The sequence below is a fragment of the Carcharhinus amblyrhynchos genome, chromosome 12 (genome assembly GCF_965287045.1).
Source record: "Carcharhinus amblyrhynchos chromosome 12, sCarAmb.v2.hapA, whole genome shotgun sequence".
In the NCBI taxonomy this organism is placed as follows: domain Eukaryota; kingdom Metazoa; phylum Chordata; class Chondrichthyes; order Carcharhiniformes; family Carcharhinidae; genus Carcharhinus; species Carcharhinus amblyrhynchos.
Window position 1 is genome coordinate 71,219,916 of NC_137335.1, and position 17,846 is coordinate 71,237,761.

The 17,846-nt window shown below is 45.0% G+C and overlaps 1 protein-coding gene across 1 annotated transcript in view; it reads right to left on the reverse strand.

The window, feature by feature from the left end:
- ryr2a (ryanodine receptor 2a (cardiac)) overlaps positions 1 to 17,846 on the reverse strand; it is a 662,889-nt gene that overhangs the window by 436,394 nt on the left and 208,649 nt on the right. Inside the window, exon 3 of the mRNA XM_080200677.1 lies at positions 3,806 to 3,910. Coding sequence (XP_080056803.1) covers positions 3,806 to 3,910 — 105 coding nt within the window. The remainder of the gene's footprint in view (positions 1 to 3,805; positions 3,911 to 17,846) is intronic.

Genomic DNA, 17,846 nt, shown 5'->3' on the forward strand with positions numbered 1-17,846 from the left:
CCAAAATGGATAACCTCACATTTATCCACATTATACTGCATCTGTCCTGCAGATGCCCACACACTCAACCTATCCAAATCAACTGAAGCATCTCTGCATCCTCCTCACAGCTTACCCTCCAATAGCAATAGCTTACAACTCAAGGCGTAATGTAGCCTTGAGTGTCAAGATGTCAAGACATTTCTCTGCTTGTTATTTTTGTAGAGGTGTATGTTTTAAATGATCAAACCAGACTGGAAATTCACACCAATTTGATTGCTCTCCAGATTTCCCAGCCCTGCCCGTGACGATGCCCACCGTTTGCAGGACCGGAAGCTTCCAGCCCAACTGCCTGTACAACAATATTAAATCTATTAAATATTATTAACGTTTGTAAAAACAACTAGGCCAGGAATCTTAGCTGACTCAAATAGGTTTAGTTCAGGTGGTCTCGTAAAAGCTGACCACATGTAACTATATATGATGTTGCCAATCCTCCAGGGCCAGCCTGGAGTTTCCAGGAATTGAAAACCAATCTCCAGGCCAGCGTTGCATGCAGCCTTGGAGAAAAGCCACCAAGGCATTAAAAAAGATTATTATTTTGTCATGTTCTTTATCTGATATTAAAATATTCTACACTGGAGGAACGAAGGCTGCTGGACTGACAGACAAGCTCCATCCAATTGGCAATATGTCTTCTCACTTTCCAATTTGTGTCGGAGGGCAGTACGACACAAGGATGGATGTGTTGGCCAACAAGTGGCTGCAGCCATTCAGCATGTGGGCAAGCCAAGTGATGAAACCAGCAGGAATGCATTTAGTCACAGTTGGCAATGCCACATGTATTTTAATTTGATTTGATTTGATTTATTATTGTCACATGTATTAACATACAGTGAAAAGTATTGTTTCTTGTGTGCTTTACAAACAAAGCATACCATTCATACAGAAGGAAGTGAGAGAGTGCAGAATGTAGTCGTCCCTGGGGTATAGAAAAAGATCAAGTTAATGCAAGGTAAGTCCATTCAAAGGTCTGACAGCAGCAGAGACGAAGCTGTCCTTGAGTCGGTTGGTACATGATCTCAGGCTTTTGCATCTTTTTCCAAAGGAAGAAGGTGGAAGAGAGAATGTCTGGGGTGCATGGGGAAGTATTGACTGAGTCAATAGATGGGAGATTGGTTTGCATGATGGATTGGGCTACATTCACGACCTGTCGAAGTTCCTTGCAGTCTTAGGCAGAGCAGGAGCTGTGATAGAATTAGAAAGAATGCTTTCTGTGGTGCATCTGTAAAAGTGGGCGAGAGTCGTAGCTGAGATGCCAAATTTCCTTAGTCTTCTGAGAAAGTAGAGACATTGGTGAGCTTTCTTAACTATAGTGTCGGCATGGGGGGATCAGTACAGGTTGTTGGTGGTCTGGATACCGAAAAGCTCGAAGCTCTCGACCCTTTCTACTTCGTCCCCACTGATGTAGATGCATGTTCTCCTTTACGTTTCCTGAAGTATGTGCATATCATGCACAGGGTGGTTAACACGGCTGCCTCACAGCGCGGGTTTGGGTTTGTGAGGAGTTTGCCATTCTCCCATATCTCCCTATAAGTTTCCTCCGGGTGCTACGGTTTCCTCCCACAGTCTGAAAGATGTGCTGGTTAGGTGCTTGGCCATGCTAAATTCTCCCTCAGCGTAGCCGGAGTGTGGCGACTAGGGGATTTTCGCAGTAACTTCATTGCGGTGTTAACATAATCCTACTTGTGACACTGATAAATAAATTTTAAACTTTGGTGATCTGTTATAACTGGTTGCAGGATGAAGCTTGGCTCTGTTGCGCACTAACACAAAGTCTGTCAATTATACATCGCAAGATGCAGGAAAAAGTATCAATCAGCAGCTGCTAAGAAGGGAAGCTTTAGATATGAAGCACAAGAGTGTTGGTTTCAATAATAGCAATAGCAACAATTGGAATTCCCACAGATGAACACCGTTACTGAGCATGCAAAGTGTGTAATTATGATTCCTGCAGACCTAAGGCAAGAATAGAGCAGTAACATTTATTTATAGGTTCCCATTGTTATTGCCCATAAAACATTGTCATTTATAACAGCAAACAACATGGGAGGAAATACTAGTGGTGTTAGCATTAGTGCAAGTATTCCTCTGCTCTCTAAGAAAGAAAATTAAGACTAACATTTTGGTACTCCTTAAATACCCGCTGTTTATCAATGCTAACGAAAAGCAAGGCATTGGCTTTGAACGCTAACTAGTCCTATTTTGCATTAAGTACAATAAATTCTTCACTGGATTCTATCACAATAGGCTGTAATTGAACCTATTACGGTGGATTTTCCAATCGGATATCCAATCATCTACCATAGAATTAAGAATGTGAATACTGCTAAAGCGTGGGTGGGATGACAACGAACACTGTCATGTACTCCTTCACCTGCATCAGGTACGACCCTGCAAGGACAGCAATTGTCTCTTATCTCAAATCACTCCCTCCAAGTTCCCCTCTACCCTGACTTGGAAATATATCACCGTTCCTTCCCTGTCTCTGGGTCAGAATCCTGAAATTCCCTCCCTAACAGCACTGTGGATCTACCTCCACCTCAGGGCCTGCAGCAGTTCAAGAAGGCAGCTCACCACCACCTTCTGAAGGGCAATTAGGGACGGGCAATATATGCTGGTCCAGCTGGCAACACCCACATCCGCAAAAAGTATTTTAAAAAATGCACTAGTGCATTTGCCGATCTTTGTACTTCTCCAAAGTTGTTGCATATTGCCTTGGGTCTTTCTTTCCCTCTGCACAGATGTCGCCTGACCTGCTAAGAATTTCCAGTGTTTTGTTTTCTCAATTGTATTTCAGATTTCCAGTTTCTGCAATATTTTGCCTTTGTCTTAGAATATACTGTGGGTCCCAGAACTTGGCGCTCACCCTTCGAGCCGTCCTGTGGCAGGCCAGCTAAAGACATTAGGGGTCGCATTTGGAGTCTCTCTGCTTTCCCAAACTACATCCAAATGTCCTAACTGAGACACAACTGTGAAATCTGGTTGAAACATAACAGACTGTGAATTAAATTGTTATAGCTAGTTTCATTCCCCCGTGCTACAGTTAAATATCTCCCACTTTCTACGCCTTTTAGCTTTTGACAGAGTCATCTACAATTGAAACATCAGCTCTTTTCTCTTCTTACCGATGCTGCCAGACCTACTGAGATTTTCCAGCATTTTCTCTTTTGGTAACATGGATAGATATTGGATAAAAAGATTAAACTGTCTCAGAACTGTGAACGCGAGTGTGATCAGGGGTACACCAGGATCACTGAGAACTCCAGCAAGGACATCGATGCCAATGTGGTGAAAGTGAGCCGGCCATGGGAAACCTGGGACTCCGCTTGGGGAAAGAAAATGAAAGGGTGAGAAAGCTCCAAGGGCAGAAAACTTGTCTCAGATTTCAGAACGGAACTCATCTTGTATTCAATAAAATTGCTGTCCTCCTTCTCTGCAGGCTTTCTCACACTTCTTGAAACAGAGAAGACATGGAGATGCCAGAGTTGGACTGAGGTGGGCTCAGTTAGAAGTCTCACAACACCAGGTTAAAGTCCAATCATGAGCTTTTACTCGCCTGAGGAAAGAGCAGTGCTCCAAAAGCTCATGATTTCAAATAAAACTATTGGACTTTAACGTGGTGTTGTGAGACTTCTTACTGAAACAGCAGCAGTTATATACTGCCAGACAGTCTGGAGCTGAGTGAGAAACATATTCAGTGGTAGCCTTGCAAGGGAAAATCTGCCGTTAATTAAATGTTGCTATCAGTATTTTGATTACTTGCCCCTTCTGCTTTCTCCTCATTGTTTGCCAACATCTCCTGAAGAGCTCGAACAGAGAGAGATTGTTCCAGCACAAAGGTGCAGATCGAGAGATCCGGAGGGACATTCTGCAATCAAAGAAACAAGATGTAAACATTTACTGAGCTGTTTCCCCATCAGAAGAAGAAAATGTGGCATTCAGTCATTATTCCTACGATCAATGTAACATTTCTTGCATTCCATCTTCATGCAGCCTAACTTCTGTCATCTCTGTGTCACCTGCCAATTGTCAACTTTCCCAGCTGGTCACATAGGGGTTTGAGCAGTGACGCACTACCAGAGATAAAGCATTCATTTGAAGATGGGCGCAAGGGATTTATGTAGCAACATGCGTAAATCAATAACGGCTGGTTCACAAGTACAGAACAATTAAAATGGCTAATGGAATGTTATTAACTCAAAGAACTTAAATACAAAAAATCGGAAGTGATGGTGCGGTTGTACAAATCGTTGGTTACAACCCATCTGGGCTACTACTTTGAATTTTAGGCATCAAATCATAGGAAGATATATAGGGTGACATATATTTTATATATGAGTATATATGAAAAATATAATGGCTTTGAAGGGGATAGAGTGTTAGAATGTAACCAGTGATAATTTTGTATTGGATGTAATATGACCAATGGGAACAAGATGTAAGGGTCAGCTGACCCAGTAAACCATTGAATCAATTACAGAGTGATGTAATAGTTAGCTAACCAGCTGATTCACTATAAATAAGGAACTGTGTATCATTGTGGGGAGCTTGGATTGGCCCTGGGTGAGGCCTTAAGTTTGGAATAATGGTGTTTCTCACAACCCAGGACCTGGGTTAAATTCTCGGCTTGGGTCACTGCCTGTGCAGAGCGCACACGTTCTCCCCACGTTTGTGTGGGTTTCTTGGTTTCCTCCCACAGTCCAAAGATGTGGGGGTTAGGTGCACTGGCCATGCTAAATTGCCCCTTAGTATCCTGGGATGTGTAGGTTAGAGGCATTAGTGGGGTAAATATGTGGGGTTGTGGGGATAGGGCCTGGATGGGATTGTTATCGGATTGTTGTTGGGCCGAATGGCCTCCTTATGCAAAGTACGGTTTCTATGATTCTATGAACACAGCAAGAGTCATGCATGCAATCAAAATGATCAAGAAATATATTACTGCACCTTCACAATGTTTCAAGATCATGCACATTAAAACATATGAGATAGCTGCCCTCCTGTTTGGCTTCTCATTCTTGTTAAAGAATAAACTTCATCATTGTTTGAAAAGCTTTGGGAAACTGAGATTCAAGTCATGTGAGAATCTATCCAACAAATTTGTTGGCGAATCAATGCAGATTTAATCATTGTGCCAAAAAGAAAAGGAAGATTCTTGCTGGATTAAGAATCACGATTATTGCTCCAATTCTCTTGTCCTCAAAAGGACAGCTGGGCGTCCCTACATGACAATGCTGTCAGTTTCAAAAATAACTCTTTACTCATTTACTGGCTCATTGAAAAGAAACCTGCAGGCTGCATTTCCACTTCAGTCGCCAATCTTCCTCTCACACTGTAGACCAATATCTCTTGTAGATATCCACTTAGCCCTGGAATGCTTTGCTCAAAAAGCAAAACATTGTTAATCTATCATCTGCCAAATTTCTGCCTCTGGCATGTAGTTTCCTCTTTTCGGAAGAGAATTCCCATTATGAAAATTGAGGACTCATTTCCAGTCACAATGCATGTTCAAGTGGTTAATGGCAGGTCAGCGCTGCACTGGAGGAGATAACCACTGTATTAATATTGTAAACTTTGCCTTGTGCATTGTAATAGCAAGGTTGATTTTAACCTGGAGCTAGTTCCAGATATTGAGGTGGGGGATGGGGAGGGGAGGTACGTGGCAATCCCCACAGAGAACGATAACTTTTAAAAAGACATATGAATTTGCCAGTGACAAACTGGGGCAGCACTGCTGCCTCACAGTGCCAGAGACCGCGGTTCAATTCTGGCCTTGGGTATCTGTCTGTGTGGAGTTTGCACGTCCTCCCCGTGTCTGTTTGGGTTTCCTCCGGGCGCTCCAGTTGCCTCCCACAGTATCTCGCAGCATCTACCTTGTCAAGGCCCCTCATAATCTGATTAGTTTCAATAAAATCACCAGGTTACTGCAACAAAGAGTCACAAAGTTACAGATGGGCGAGCAACATGGGTGCCAGCATGGTTAGACATCCTTTGGAAAGTCCCCTCCTTCGGTGCAAGAACATAATAAGAACATAAGAAATAGGAGCAGGAGTAGGCCATCTAGCCCTTCGAGCCTGCCCCGCCATTCAATAAGATCATGGCTGATCTGTCGTGGCTCAGTTCCACTTTCCCGCCCTCTCCCCATAACCCTTAATCCCCTCTCTTATCAAAAACCCATCAACTCGCGTCTTAAAAATATTTAGCGAGGTAGCCTCCACCACTTCAACGGGCAGAGAATTACAGAGATTCACCACCCTTTGAGTGAAGAAGTTCCTCCTCAACTCTGTTCTAAACCGGCCCCCCTTTATCTTGAGGCTGTGCCCCCTAGTCCTACTATCCTTTCTGAGCGGGAAGAGTCTCTCCACCTCTATCCTATCCATCCCATTCATCATCTTATACGTCTCAATGAGATCTCCCCTCATTCTTCTAAACTCTAACGTGTACAAGCCTAATTTATTCAGCCTCTCCTCATAGCTCAACCCCCTCAACTCCGGCATCAGCCTAGTAAACCTCCTCTGCACTCCCTCCAAGGCCAAAATGTCCTTGCGTAAGTACGGCGCCCAAAACTGCACACAGTACTCCAGCTGCGGCCTCACCAATGCCCTATACAGCCGCAGCAAGACCTCCCTACTTTTATATTCAATCCCCCTCGCTATGAAGGCCAGCATCCCATTCGCCTTCCTGACCAACATCGCCAGGGCCTTTGATGAACAGTCTGCAAAAAAAACTAAAATCAGGAGCAAAGCCGTTTGAAGTTGAGTTCTTTTTTGAGTAATGGTTTAGTCAGTTGTGTCAATGCAAACCAGCATGCAAAGCCCATGTGTGTTATATGTGGGAAGATACTGGTGAATGAATGCTTGAAACCCTCGAAACTGCAATGACATAGAGTCATAGAGGTTTACTGCATGGAAACAGGCCCTTCAGCCCAATTTGTCCATGCCACCCTTCTTTTAAGAACATAATAAGAACATAAGAAATAGGAGCAGGAGTAGGCCATCTGGCCCTTCGAGCCTGCCCCGCCATTCAATAAGATCATGGCTGATCTGTCGTGGCTCAGTTCCACTTTCCCGCCCTCTCCCCATAACCCTTAATCCCCTCTCTTATCAAAAACCCATCAACCCGCTTCTTAAAAATATTTAGCGAGGCAGCCTCCACCACTTCAACGGGCAGAGAATTCCAGAGATTCACCACCCTTTGAGTGAAGAAGTTCCTCCTCAACTCCGTTCTGAACCGCCCCCCCTTTATCTTGAGGCTGTGCCCCCTAGTCCTACTGTCTTTTTTGAGCGGGAAGAGTCTTTCCACCTCTATCCTATCCATCCCATTCATCATCTTATACGTCTCAATGAGATCTCCCCTCATTCTTCTAAACTCTAACGAGTACAAGCCTAGTTTATTCAGCCTCTCCTCATAGCTCAACCCCCTCAACTCCGGTATCAGCCTAGTAAACCTCCTCTGCACTCCCTCCAGGGCCAAAATATCCTTGCGCAGGTGCGGCGCCCAAAACTGCACACAGTACTCCAGCTGCGGCCTCACCAATGCCCTATACAGCTGCAGCAAGACCTCCCTACTTTTATATTCAATCCCCCTCGCTATGAAGGCCAGCATCCCATTCGCCTTCCTGACCACCTGCTGCACTTGCAGGCTGGGTTTTTGCGACTCATGCACAAGGACCCCGAGGTCCCTCTGCACCGTCGCCTGCTGCAGTTTTTCGCCACGTTAAACCCCTAAGTTAATCCCAATTGCCTGCATTTGGCCCATATTCCTCTATATCTGTCTTATCCATGTAACAATCTAAATGCTTTTTAAGAGGCAAAATTGTACCCACCTCCTCTATTACCTCTGGCAGCTTGTTCTAGACACTCACCACCCTCTGTGTGAAAAATTGTCCCTCTGGACACCTTTGTATCTCTTCCCTCTCATCTTAAACCTATGCCATCTAGTTTTTGACTCCCATACCTTTGGGAAAAGATATTCACTATCTAGCTGATCTATGCCTCTCATTATTTTATGGACCTCTATAAGATAACCCCTCAGCCCCCTCTGCTCCAGAGAAAAAAGTCCCAGTCTATCCAGCCTCTCCTTATAATCCAAACCATCAAGCCCCGGTAGCATCCTAGTTAATATTTACTGCACTCTTTCTAGTTTAATTATGTCCTTTCTATAATAGGGTGACCAGAACTGCGCACAGTATTCCATGTGTGGCCTTAACAATGTCTTATACAAGTTCAACAAGATGTCCCAACTCCTGTATTCAATGTTCTGACTGATGAAACCAAGCATGCCGAATGCCTTCTCCACCACTCTGTCCACCTGTGACTCCACTTTCAAGGAGCTATGAATTTGTACCCCGAGATCTCTTTATACTGTAACTCTCCCAATGCCCTACCATTAACTGAGTAAGTCCTGCCCTGTTCACACTTGGAATACTGTGTGCAGTTCTGGTCACCCTATTATAGAAAGGATATTATTAAACTAGAAAGAGTGCAGAAAAGATTTACTAGGATGCTACCGGGACTTGATGGTTTGGGTTATAAGGAGAGGCTGGATAGACTGGGACTTTTTTTCTCTGGAGTGTTGGAAGCTGAGGAGTGATCTGGTTCACTCTACCAAAATGCATCACCTTGCATTTGTCTAAATTAAATTCCATCTGCCATTTGTCAGCCCACTGGCCCAATTGATCAAGACCCGATGGCAATTGGAGATAACTTTCTTGGTGTCATCTGCAAACTTACTAACCATGCCTCCTATATTCTCATCCACATCATTAATATAAATGAGAAATAACATGGATCCAGCACCGATCCCTGAGGCACACTGCTGGTCACAGGCCACCACTTTGAAAAACAACCCTCTACAACCACACTTTTTTGTATCCATTTTGTATCCATTTAAATACCTTACCCTGGATCTGAAGACTAACCACAGCAGCCTGGAGAACAAACCTTTGGATTTTTGTTTCAAAGGATGCAGCAAGAACTGAAATCACCATCTCAAGTTCTTAGAAATGACAAAGCACAATTAGCCTTTTACAGAGCAGATTACTGCATAGCAAAAGCCCTGTGTTGTTGCAGAGGAATCAATAGTCCCTGAAACATTTAACATGGTTCGCATGCTACTTTCCAGAGGAGAAGATTAATATTTTGAAAGAGAAAAGTTGGGTGAAAAACCCCTTTGAGTTCAAGACTTAGAGTCAGTTATTAACTTAGAAATGAGAATTCTGAGCTGCTGTACCTGACCCACGGCAACATGTTTAAAAACACACCATGGGCGGGATTTTACGGCCACGTTTGCCCCAGAAGCAGAAAATCCCACCTGAGTTCAACAGACCTATCTGCCCCTCGCCTGCTCGGATTCCCGTGGTGGATGGGATGGTAAAATTCACCACGGCAAGTCTACGAGGTTGTCATCATTCTGCATTAGCATCTCCCAGGACTATCCAGTGCTGAGTAAAACAAGCATTTTATTGCTATTGCCTTTCACAATGACCTACATGTGCGAGGTGAGATTTTCCATTGTCACAAAGGTGAAGAGAGCATAAAGGAACCGGCTGAATTCTGCACCTGATCTGTGCGTGGCCTCCTCATCCTGTGAACCTGATTGGAGTGAAATCATGAGGAGCGAGGGGGCTCAGTTGTCACGTTAAGTTGGAAGGGAACATGGTGTGGGTCGCGAGCTGCGGCTATTTAGTAAAAGTGGATCACCGGGAAGAAAGGTTTGAAAACAAGAGTCCACAGCATGTACCTATTTTTTGCAGCAACTCATTCTTCTGACAACCAAATATCTTGGGAGCGCTTACTCCACAAAATAATCGTGGGTTTGTGCTTGAAGAGCAGAACGTTGATGCGCAATGAAAGCCTTTGCCAGTGGGCAGTTTTCTTTCAAATTGGCACACGCACACAGGATCACAATACCAATGCTGTTAAGTCAAACTTTAATGCAGTCACGAGAAACAACAGTACATTGGACTTCACCTGGCGGTGGGATGGGGAAGCTTTTCAGTCCATTGCGGAGTTTTACTTGTAGCTGATGTACTTGGTCACCATCTTCGCCTCTTCTGACACGGCGTGCTTGGCCAGTTCCCTGGGCAGCGGTAGGCGCACCGTGGTCTGGATCTTCCGGGAGCTGATTGTGCTGTGCCAGTTGTAATGGGCCAGGCAGGACGCCTCACCAACATCAGACAGGATGGTACAGATAATTACATTTGGCCAGTATGGAGATCGAACCCACAAACTTAGTGTTATTAGAACCACGCTCCAACCATCTGAGCTAACCAGGGGGGTGGGGAGACAAGGGGCTCATTTCACCGAACAATGAAAAAACTATCTCATGCAACAGTACCAACCTGGAGATGGGGTTTGATATTGTGAATGTTGGTAAACCTGCTTAGAGGATAGTTGGCCACGCAACCCTTAGAGGATGAGAAGGGGGACTTAGTGGTAGGGGATGGGGATATGGCTGAGGTCTTGAATAACTTTTTTGTTTCGGTCTTCACGGAGGAGGACGTGAATAATTTGCCGGATGTTAGAGATGGAAAGGTGGTAGGACTGGAGGGTCTCGATGACATTACTGTTACTAGAGAGGTGGTGCTCGACAGACTGGAGGGGCTGATTGTGGACAAGTTCCCAGGACTGGATGGAATGCATCCGAGGGTCCTGAAAGAAATGGCGGAGGTGATAGTGGATGCCTTGGTGGTTATTTTCCAGACGTCGCTGGATTCCGGGGAAGTGCCGAAAGATTGGAAAATGGCTAATGTTACGCCGTTGTTTAAGAAGGGTGCCAGGCAAAAGGCGGGGAATTATAGGCCGGTTAGTTTAACGTCTGTTGTAGGTAAAATGTTAGAATCTGTCATCAAGGAGGAAATAGCGAGGCATCTTGAGGGGAACTGCTTGATAGAGCAGATGCAGCACGGTTTCGTTAAAGGGAAGTCGTGTCTGACAAATTTACTGGAGTTCTATGAGGATGTGTCTAGGGCGGTGGATAGAGGAGAGCCGGTGGATGTGGTCTTTCTTGATTTTCAGAAGGCGTTTGACAAGGTACCTCACAAGAGGTTATTGCAGAAGGTCAGGGGGCATGGAGTTGGGGGTAGGGTGTTAGCGTGGATAGAGGACTGGTTGTCAAATAGGAGGCAGAGAGTGGGGGTCAATGGGTGCTATTCGGATTGGCAGATGGTGACTAGTGGAGTGCCCCAGGGGTCGGTGCTGGGGCCTCAGCTATTTACCATTTATATAGATGATCTGGAGGAGGGAACCGAGTGTAGGGTGTCGAAATTTGCTGATGACACCAAAATTGGTGGAAAGGCAAATTGTGCGGAGGGTGTGGAGAGTCTACAGAAGGATCTAGACAGGCTGGGCGAATGGGCCAGGAAATGGCAAATGGAATTTAATGTTGGCAAGTGCGAGGTGGTCCACTTTGGTAGGAATAATGGTAGGAAGGATTATTACTTACGTGGAGAAAAACTGCAGCAGGCGACGGTGCAGAGGGACCTCGAGGTCCTTGTGCATGAGTCGCAAAAACCCAGCTTGCAGGTGCAGCAGGTGTTCAGAGCTAACAATAGTATAGCTCTGTCCTGTAGTGGACTCGGCAGAGCAACCAGATTCTCTCTGGCAGATTCAGATGTAAGATTCTGGCCTGTAGGCTTATCAGCTATTAATGACTCTGGCCCTGTCGCTCTTTCATGTAACAAAACAATCCATGTCTACAATTGGCTTATTAGAAGTGGAAAAGAAAATGGTGCCAGGTTGTAATAGGTCCTCGGAGACAGAAGTCCCTTCACCAAAATGCCTTTATTTACAAGATCCAACAACACTATACAGAGTGTTCTCAGTCTGCAGTCTCTAATTGGAGTGCCAGAAGAACTGACACTTATGTTTAAGTACAAAGCATGGGATTCCCTGATTGAACCTCAATTTGGCCCTTAATCAGGGAGTTCATATTCAGGTAGGCCAACCTTAATTGCCTAATTAAAATAGTTACACAAGTGCACATACATGGGTGCCAAGTGCACAAACAGGGTGCTGACCTGTTTATTCTTGTCTCATGTGGTACACTGCACTGCAGCAAGAATTTCCAAGAGAAAATGGAAAACAAGGTTAGGTGAACTTTGGGGATGATTTTTGGCAACTAATTTTCAGTAGCCCCCGGCCCATCCACGGGTCACGACCCCTCACTTTGAAAAACACTGCAAGAAACACTTTTTCACCGCAATATATAGGTTCTCTAAAAGTAAATGTTTAAAGTCAGGAGATCAGGCTGCATCATCATCAGGCAGCATTAGAGTGACATCCCGCCACAGGATTCCTACTGGTTGACAGCCCAAAGCCATTTACAGAAAACAGCTCTTATAATGTGCAGAAGCTGACACTTATTGCAATTCAGTGTAAAACAAAGCACCAGTCTGAGCAAAATGTGTTCTGGCGAGGCATCAGTGCTGAGAGCGTTTGGATCTGGATTCTTAAACTTAATTTCAAGGCCCGGTAAGCATCAACGTTTGCCTGATTTCAGCTCTTGTCTGTATTCTCTCTAACCCCCAAGGATCTGAAACACCGGGTATCACTTCTTAAGCCTCTCTGACGAATGAGAAGCCAGCATCTAAGCAACGCTCACAAGAATCCCCCGTGAAGCTCACTTATTTATTTATTATTTAGCAGCTGCATAGTCACAGGGCCAACAATAGCCTTGTCAGTGACTGGTTGGTGCTCTTTAAGACTGCCTTCAAGTATAGTGAGCAGACACTCCGCGACAATGTAAGCCATTGTTCAGAGGCGGGGCTTCCTGTCTTCGCAAAAGTGAAGACAGCACATAGGGAATTCTGCATTTCATGTTCAGACAAAGGATCACCTGGACTTGAAACGTCAGCTCTTTTCTCTCCTTACAGATGCTGCCAGACCTGCTGAGATTTTCCAGCATTTTCTCTTTGGGTTTCAAATTCCAGCATCCACAATAATTTGCCTTTATCTGATATGAGCGTTGTCCTCTCACCTTGTCAAGAAGGATGTGGAAGCTATTGAGAGGGTGCAGAGGAGATTTACAAGGATGTTGCCTGGATTGGGTGGCATGCCTTATGAGGATAAGTTGAGGGAGCTAGGTCTATTCTCCCTGGAGAGACGAAGGTTGAGAGGCGACCTGATAGAGGTTTATAAGATGTTGAGAGGTATAGATAGGGTGGATTCTCAGAGGCTATTTCCCAGGGCTGAAATGGTCGCTACAAGAGGACACAGGTTTAAGGTGCTGGGAAGCAAGTACAGAGGAGATGTCTGGGGTAAGTTTTTCACTCAGAGGGTGGTGAGTGAGTGGAATCAGCTGCCGTCGGTGGTGGTAGAGGCGAACTCACTAGGGTCTTTTAAGAGACTTCTGGATGAGTACATGGGATTTAATGGGATTGAGGGTTATAGATAGGCCTGGTAGGTAGGGATATGATCGGCGCAACTTGTGGGCCAAAGGGCCTGTTTGTGCTGTAGTGTTCTATGTTCTATGTTCTATCTTGTGAATCTGATTGGAGTGAGATCATAAGGAGGGAGCACGCAGATTCACCTGTCACATTAAGTAATAAGGGAGCGTGGCGTGGATCATGAAGACGGCTGTGTAGTAAAAGTGGGTCGCCGTAAAAATTTTTTGAACATCGCCAGTTGGACCTGATATTGGGTAACAGCCTGGAAACAGTTTAAAAAGGGCCACTTCTACCATGGGGGATCAAACCCAGGCAGATTTCCAGTATCCGCAGTATTCTGCCATCCTCTGGATGAGCGGTTGGGATCTACAATGAAAGCATGGTTTCTGATGGATGTTATCTCCTGCCAGAGGTCCTCAGCAGTTACCCCTCGGTGTAGTGGGCATGATGGAAGCTGCACTGCTGGTGGGCTGAGGAGGTCCTTGAAGAAGGGGGAGCTTGGGTTAGAGTACAGACCTTCTCCAGCTGCTTGCCTGTTGAGATTACTCTCCTGATGTAAGGCAGGGAAGGGGGTGGGAGAGGGAGCAGGTGGGGCAGGAATGTTACTCAGGATTTGCAGCCAGGAAGATGTGCTGATCAAACTGCACCTGCAATGATGCACATTGTTCAGTTGAGACATTTAGGGTGGTGAGTGTCTAGAACAAGCTGCCAGAGGTAATAGAGGAGGTGGGTACAATTTTGTCTTTTAAAAAGCATTTAGATTGTTACATGGATAAGACAGATATAGGGGGATATGGGCCAAATGCGGGCATTTGGGATGAGTTTAGGGGTTTAAAAAAAGGATGGCATGGACAAATTGGGCTGAAGGGCCTGTTTCCATGCTGTAAACCTCTATGACTCTATGTCATTGCAGTTTCAAGGGTTTCAAACATTCATTCACCAGTATCTTCCCACATATAACACGCATGGGCTTTGCATCCTGGTTTGCATTGACACAACTGACTAAACCATTACTTTACAGCCTCGCTCGTCCCAAAACTGTAAAATCCCGCCTGAGGTCAATGGGCTTTTCCATGCTCCATCCCTCACCAGTTCCAATACCCAGAGCGGGTGGAGCCATCAAATTCTGGCCTCAGTGTGAGTACAGTGGTGCCAAATTGGGGTGCAGTATTCTGTAGTTGAGGATGTGATGACAAGACAGAGATCCCTAGAGTCTTGGCCTACGATCCCCATGAGGTACCAGCCAGTTTACTGAGGAGGTTACTGCGGATTTTAATGTATTCTGCAATCTTGATGTGGTGTTGCCGGTACATTGAGAGTTCATTCAAAGGTGTCACCTAGATTGGGGGTCCTTTTCAGACTCTGGCCATCGATGTTGATACTCAGCTCCCGATTAGCACTGACAACGTGGAGGTGGAATGTGCCAGAGACTGTTTTACTGGAGCTTGCTTTTCCACATCTTGTCTTGCAGCAGTGAGCTAGCTTTGCACTATTGTCGCTCAGTGCATCTTCCAACTCAACAGATGTCATCTTGCAGGACTGGGTTGGGGGTAGGTCATTGCTCTGCAAGTTGAACAGGTTTCAGGCTATCACAGCCTACCCCGTTCATCTGTTTCCTCCAGGTGCAACTCTCATCATCTAAATGCACTCTAACCATCCAGCCCAGAGTATCAGCTCAATGGCTTCAGTGAACTAGGGAGGGAGAACACTTGATATTTTGATGAAAAGGCTAAAACACCATATCCTGCACCCTGTCCTTTCCTTCTCCCCTATGTGCTCTATAAACTGTATGCTTTGTCTGTATAGTGCGCAAGAAACAATATTTTTCACTGTATCCCAATTCATGTGACATTAATAAGTCAGTTCAATTCAATTTGATTCAATGTGCCAGCCTACATTGAACTCTGCAATAACAGTATATTTTGTAGCACTGCTGCCCCACAGCACCAAGGACCTGAGTTCGATTCCCAGCTTGGGTCACTGTCTGAGCGGAGTCTGCACGTTCTCCCTGTGTCTGCGTGGGTTTCCTCCAAGTGCTCCAGTTAACTTCCACAGTCCGAAAGACGTGCTGGTTAGATGCATTGGCCATGCTAAATTCGCCCTCAGTATACCCAAACAGGCATCGGAGAGTGGCGACGAGGGGATTTTTCACAGTAACTTCATTGCAATGTTAATGTGAGCCTACTTGTGACATTAATAAATAAACCTACAAAAAAAGGTCAAAGGAAATTGTTCCTGTTTTGAGATTCCTTCGCAAATGGTTAATACAAGGACCTGATCACGTGAGTTTTTTCCTTGTCAAAAGTCAGGGTATTGCTAAAGGAGGTTTCTTTTTTCACCACAGAAGCTTTATTGCATGAATTTTGCACACAATTATAAAGTTAAGCCCACACAGTAATTGAAAAATTTTGTCAAATAGTCTATACAAAGGACTGCCAAATTCTTTGATTTGATTTATTATTTTCATATGTATTAGTAGACAGTGAAAAGTATTGTTTCTTGCTGCCATACAAACAAAGCATACCGTTTATAGAGAAAGAGAGGAGTGAGTGCAGAATGTAGTCTTTCAGTCATAGCTAGGGTGTGGAGAATGATCAACTTAATGAGTAGTAGGTCCATTCAAAAGTCTGATGGCAACAGGGAAGAAGCTGTTTTTGAGTCAGTTGGTATGTGTCAGTTCACATGTATCCTTGTCCCGAAGGAAGAAGGTGGAAGGTGCAGGGGTCCTTAATTATGCTGGCTGCTTTTCCAAGACAGTGGGAAATGTAGATAGTGTCAATGGGTGGGAGGTTGGTCTGAGTGATGGACTGGGCTTCATTCACGACCCTTTTGTAGTTTCTTGCGGTCTTGGGCGGACCACAAGCTGTGGTACAACCAGAAAGAATGTTTTCTTTTGACTTGGGGCAAAAGACAGCCTGTTGTAAACAAATTGTTAACATGAGAGCATTACAGTCAGTCAGGTAAGAAGCATTTGCAGCAATTATTCCTCAGGATAGTGTCCTCGGCCCAACTACCTTCAACTGCTTCTTCAATAATCTTTCCTCCATTATAAGGTCAGAAGTGGAACTGTTCACTGATGGTTATAATGTCCAGATACTGAAGTACTTAATGCCGCAAGATTCAAAGCTTAGATTAATAAGTGGCAAATAACATTCATGCCATACAAGTGCCAGGTAATGACAGTCTCCAGCAAGAGAGAGTCAAAGCATCTCCCCTTGACATTCAATGGCATTACCATTGCTGAATCCTCCAGTATTAACATCCCGGCAGTTACTTTTGACCAGAAACTGAATAAATAAATACCATGGCCTCAAGAGCAGGTCAGATGCTTGGAATTCTGTCGAGTGTAACTCACCTCCTGACTCCCAGCTTGTCCGCCATCTACAAGGCACAAGTCACGAGTGTGATGGAGCACTCTCGACTTGCCTGGTTGAGTGCAGCTCCAATAACACTCAAGAAACCTGACATCTTGCAGGATAAAGCAGCCCACTTGAATGACACCCCCTCCATAAACATTCACACCCTCCACCACCGATGCATCGTGGCTGCAACGTGCGCCATCAACAAGATGCAATACAGCAAATCGCCATGGCTCCTGCAACAGCACCTTCCAAATCCACAAACTCGACTACCTTAGGAAGACAAGGGCAGCAAATGCAACTGAACACCACCACCTGCAAGTTCCCCTCCAAGTTCTCAGTTCATTACTGGGTAATGAACCAGACCAGGTGTTAGACTTGAAGGTAGGTGAGCACTTTGGTGATAGTGACCACAATTCGGTCACGTTTACCTTAGTGATGGAAAGGGATAGGCATATACCGAAGGGCAGGAGTTATAGCTGGGGGAAAGGTAATTATGAGGCTATTAGGCGAGATTTAGGATACATAGGGTGGAGTAGGAAATTGCAGGGGCTGGGAACATCTGAAATGTGGAGCTTATTCAACGAGCAGCTACTGCGAGTCCTTGATAAATATGTGCCTGTTAGGCATGGAGGAAGTGGTCGAGTGAAGGAACTGTGGTGTACTAAGGAAGTTGAATCTCTGGTGAAGAGGAAGAAGGAGGCTTATGTAAAGATGAGACGTGAAGGCTCAGTTGGGGCACTGGAGAGTTATGAAATAGCCAGGGAGGAGTTAAAGAGAGAGTTAAGAAGAGCTAGAAGAGGACATGAGATGACTTTGGCGGATAGGATCAAGGAAAATCCTAAAGCTTTCTACAGGTATGTTAAGAATAAAAGATTGGTTAGGGCAAGATTAGGGCCAGTCAGAGACAGCAGTGGTAAGTTATGCGTGGAGCCTGAAGAGATAGGAGAGGCACTGAATGAGTATTTTTCGACAGTATTCACACAGGAAAAAGTCAGTGTAGTCAACAAGAATACTGCGATACCAGGTAGTAGACTAGATGGGATTGAGGTACATAAGGA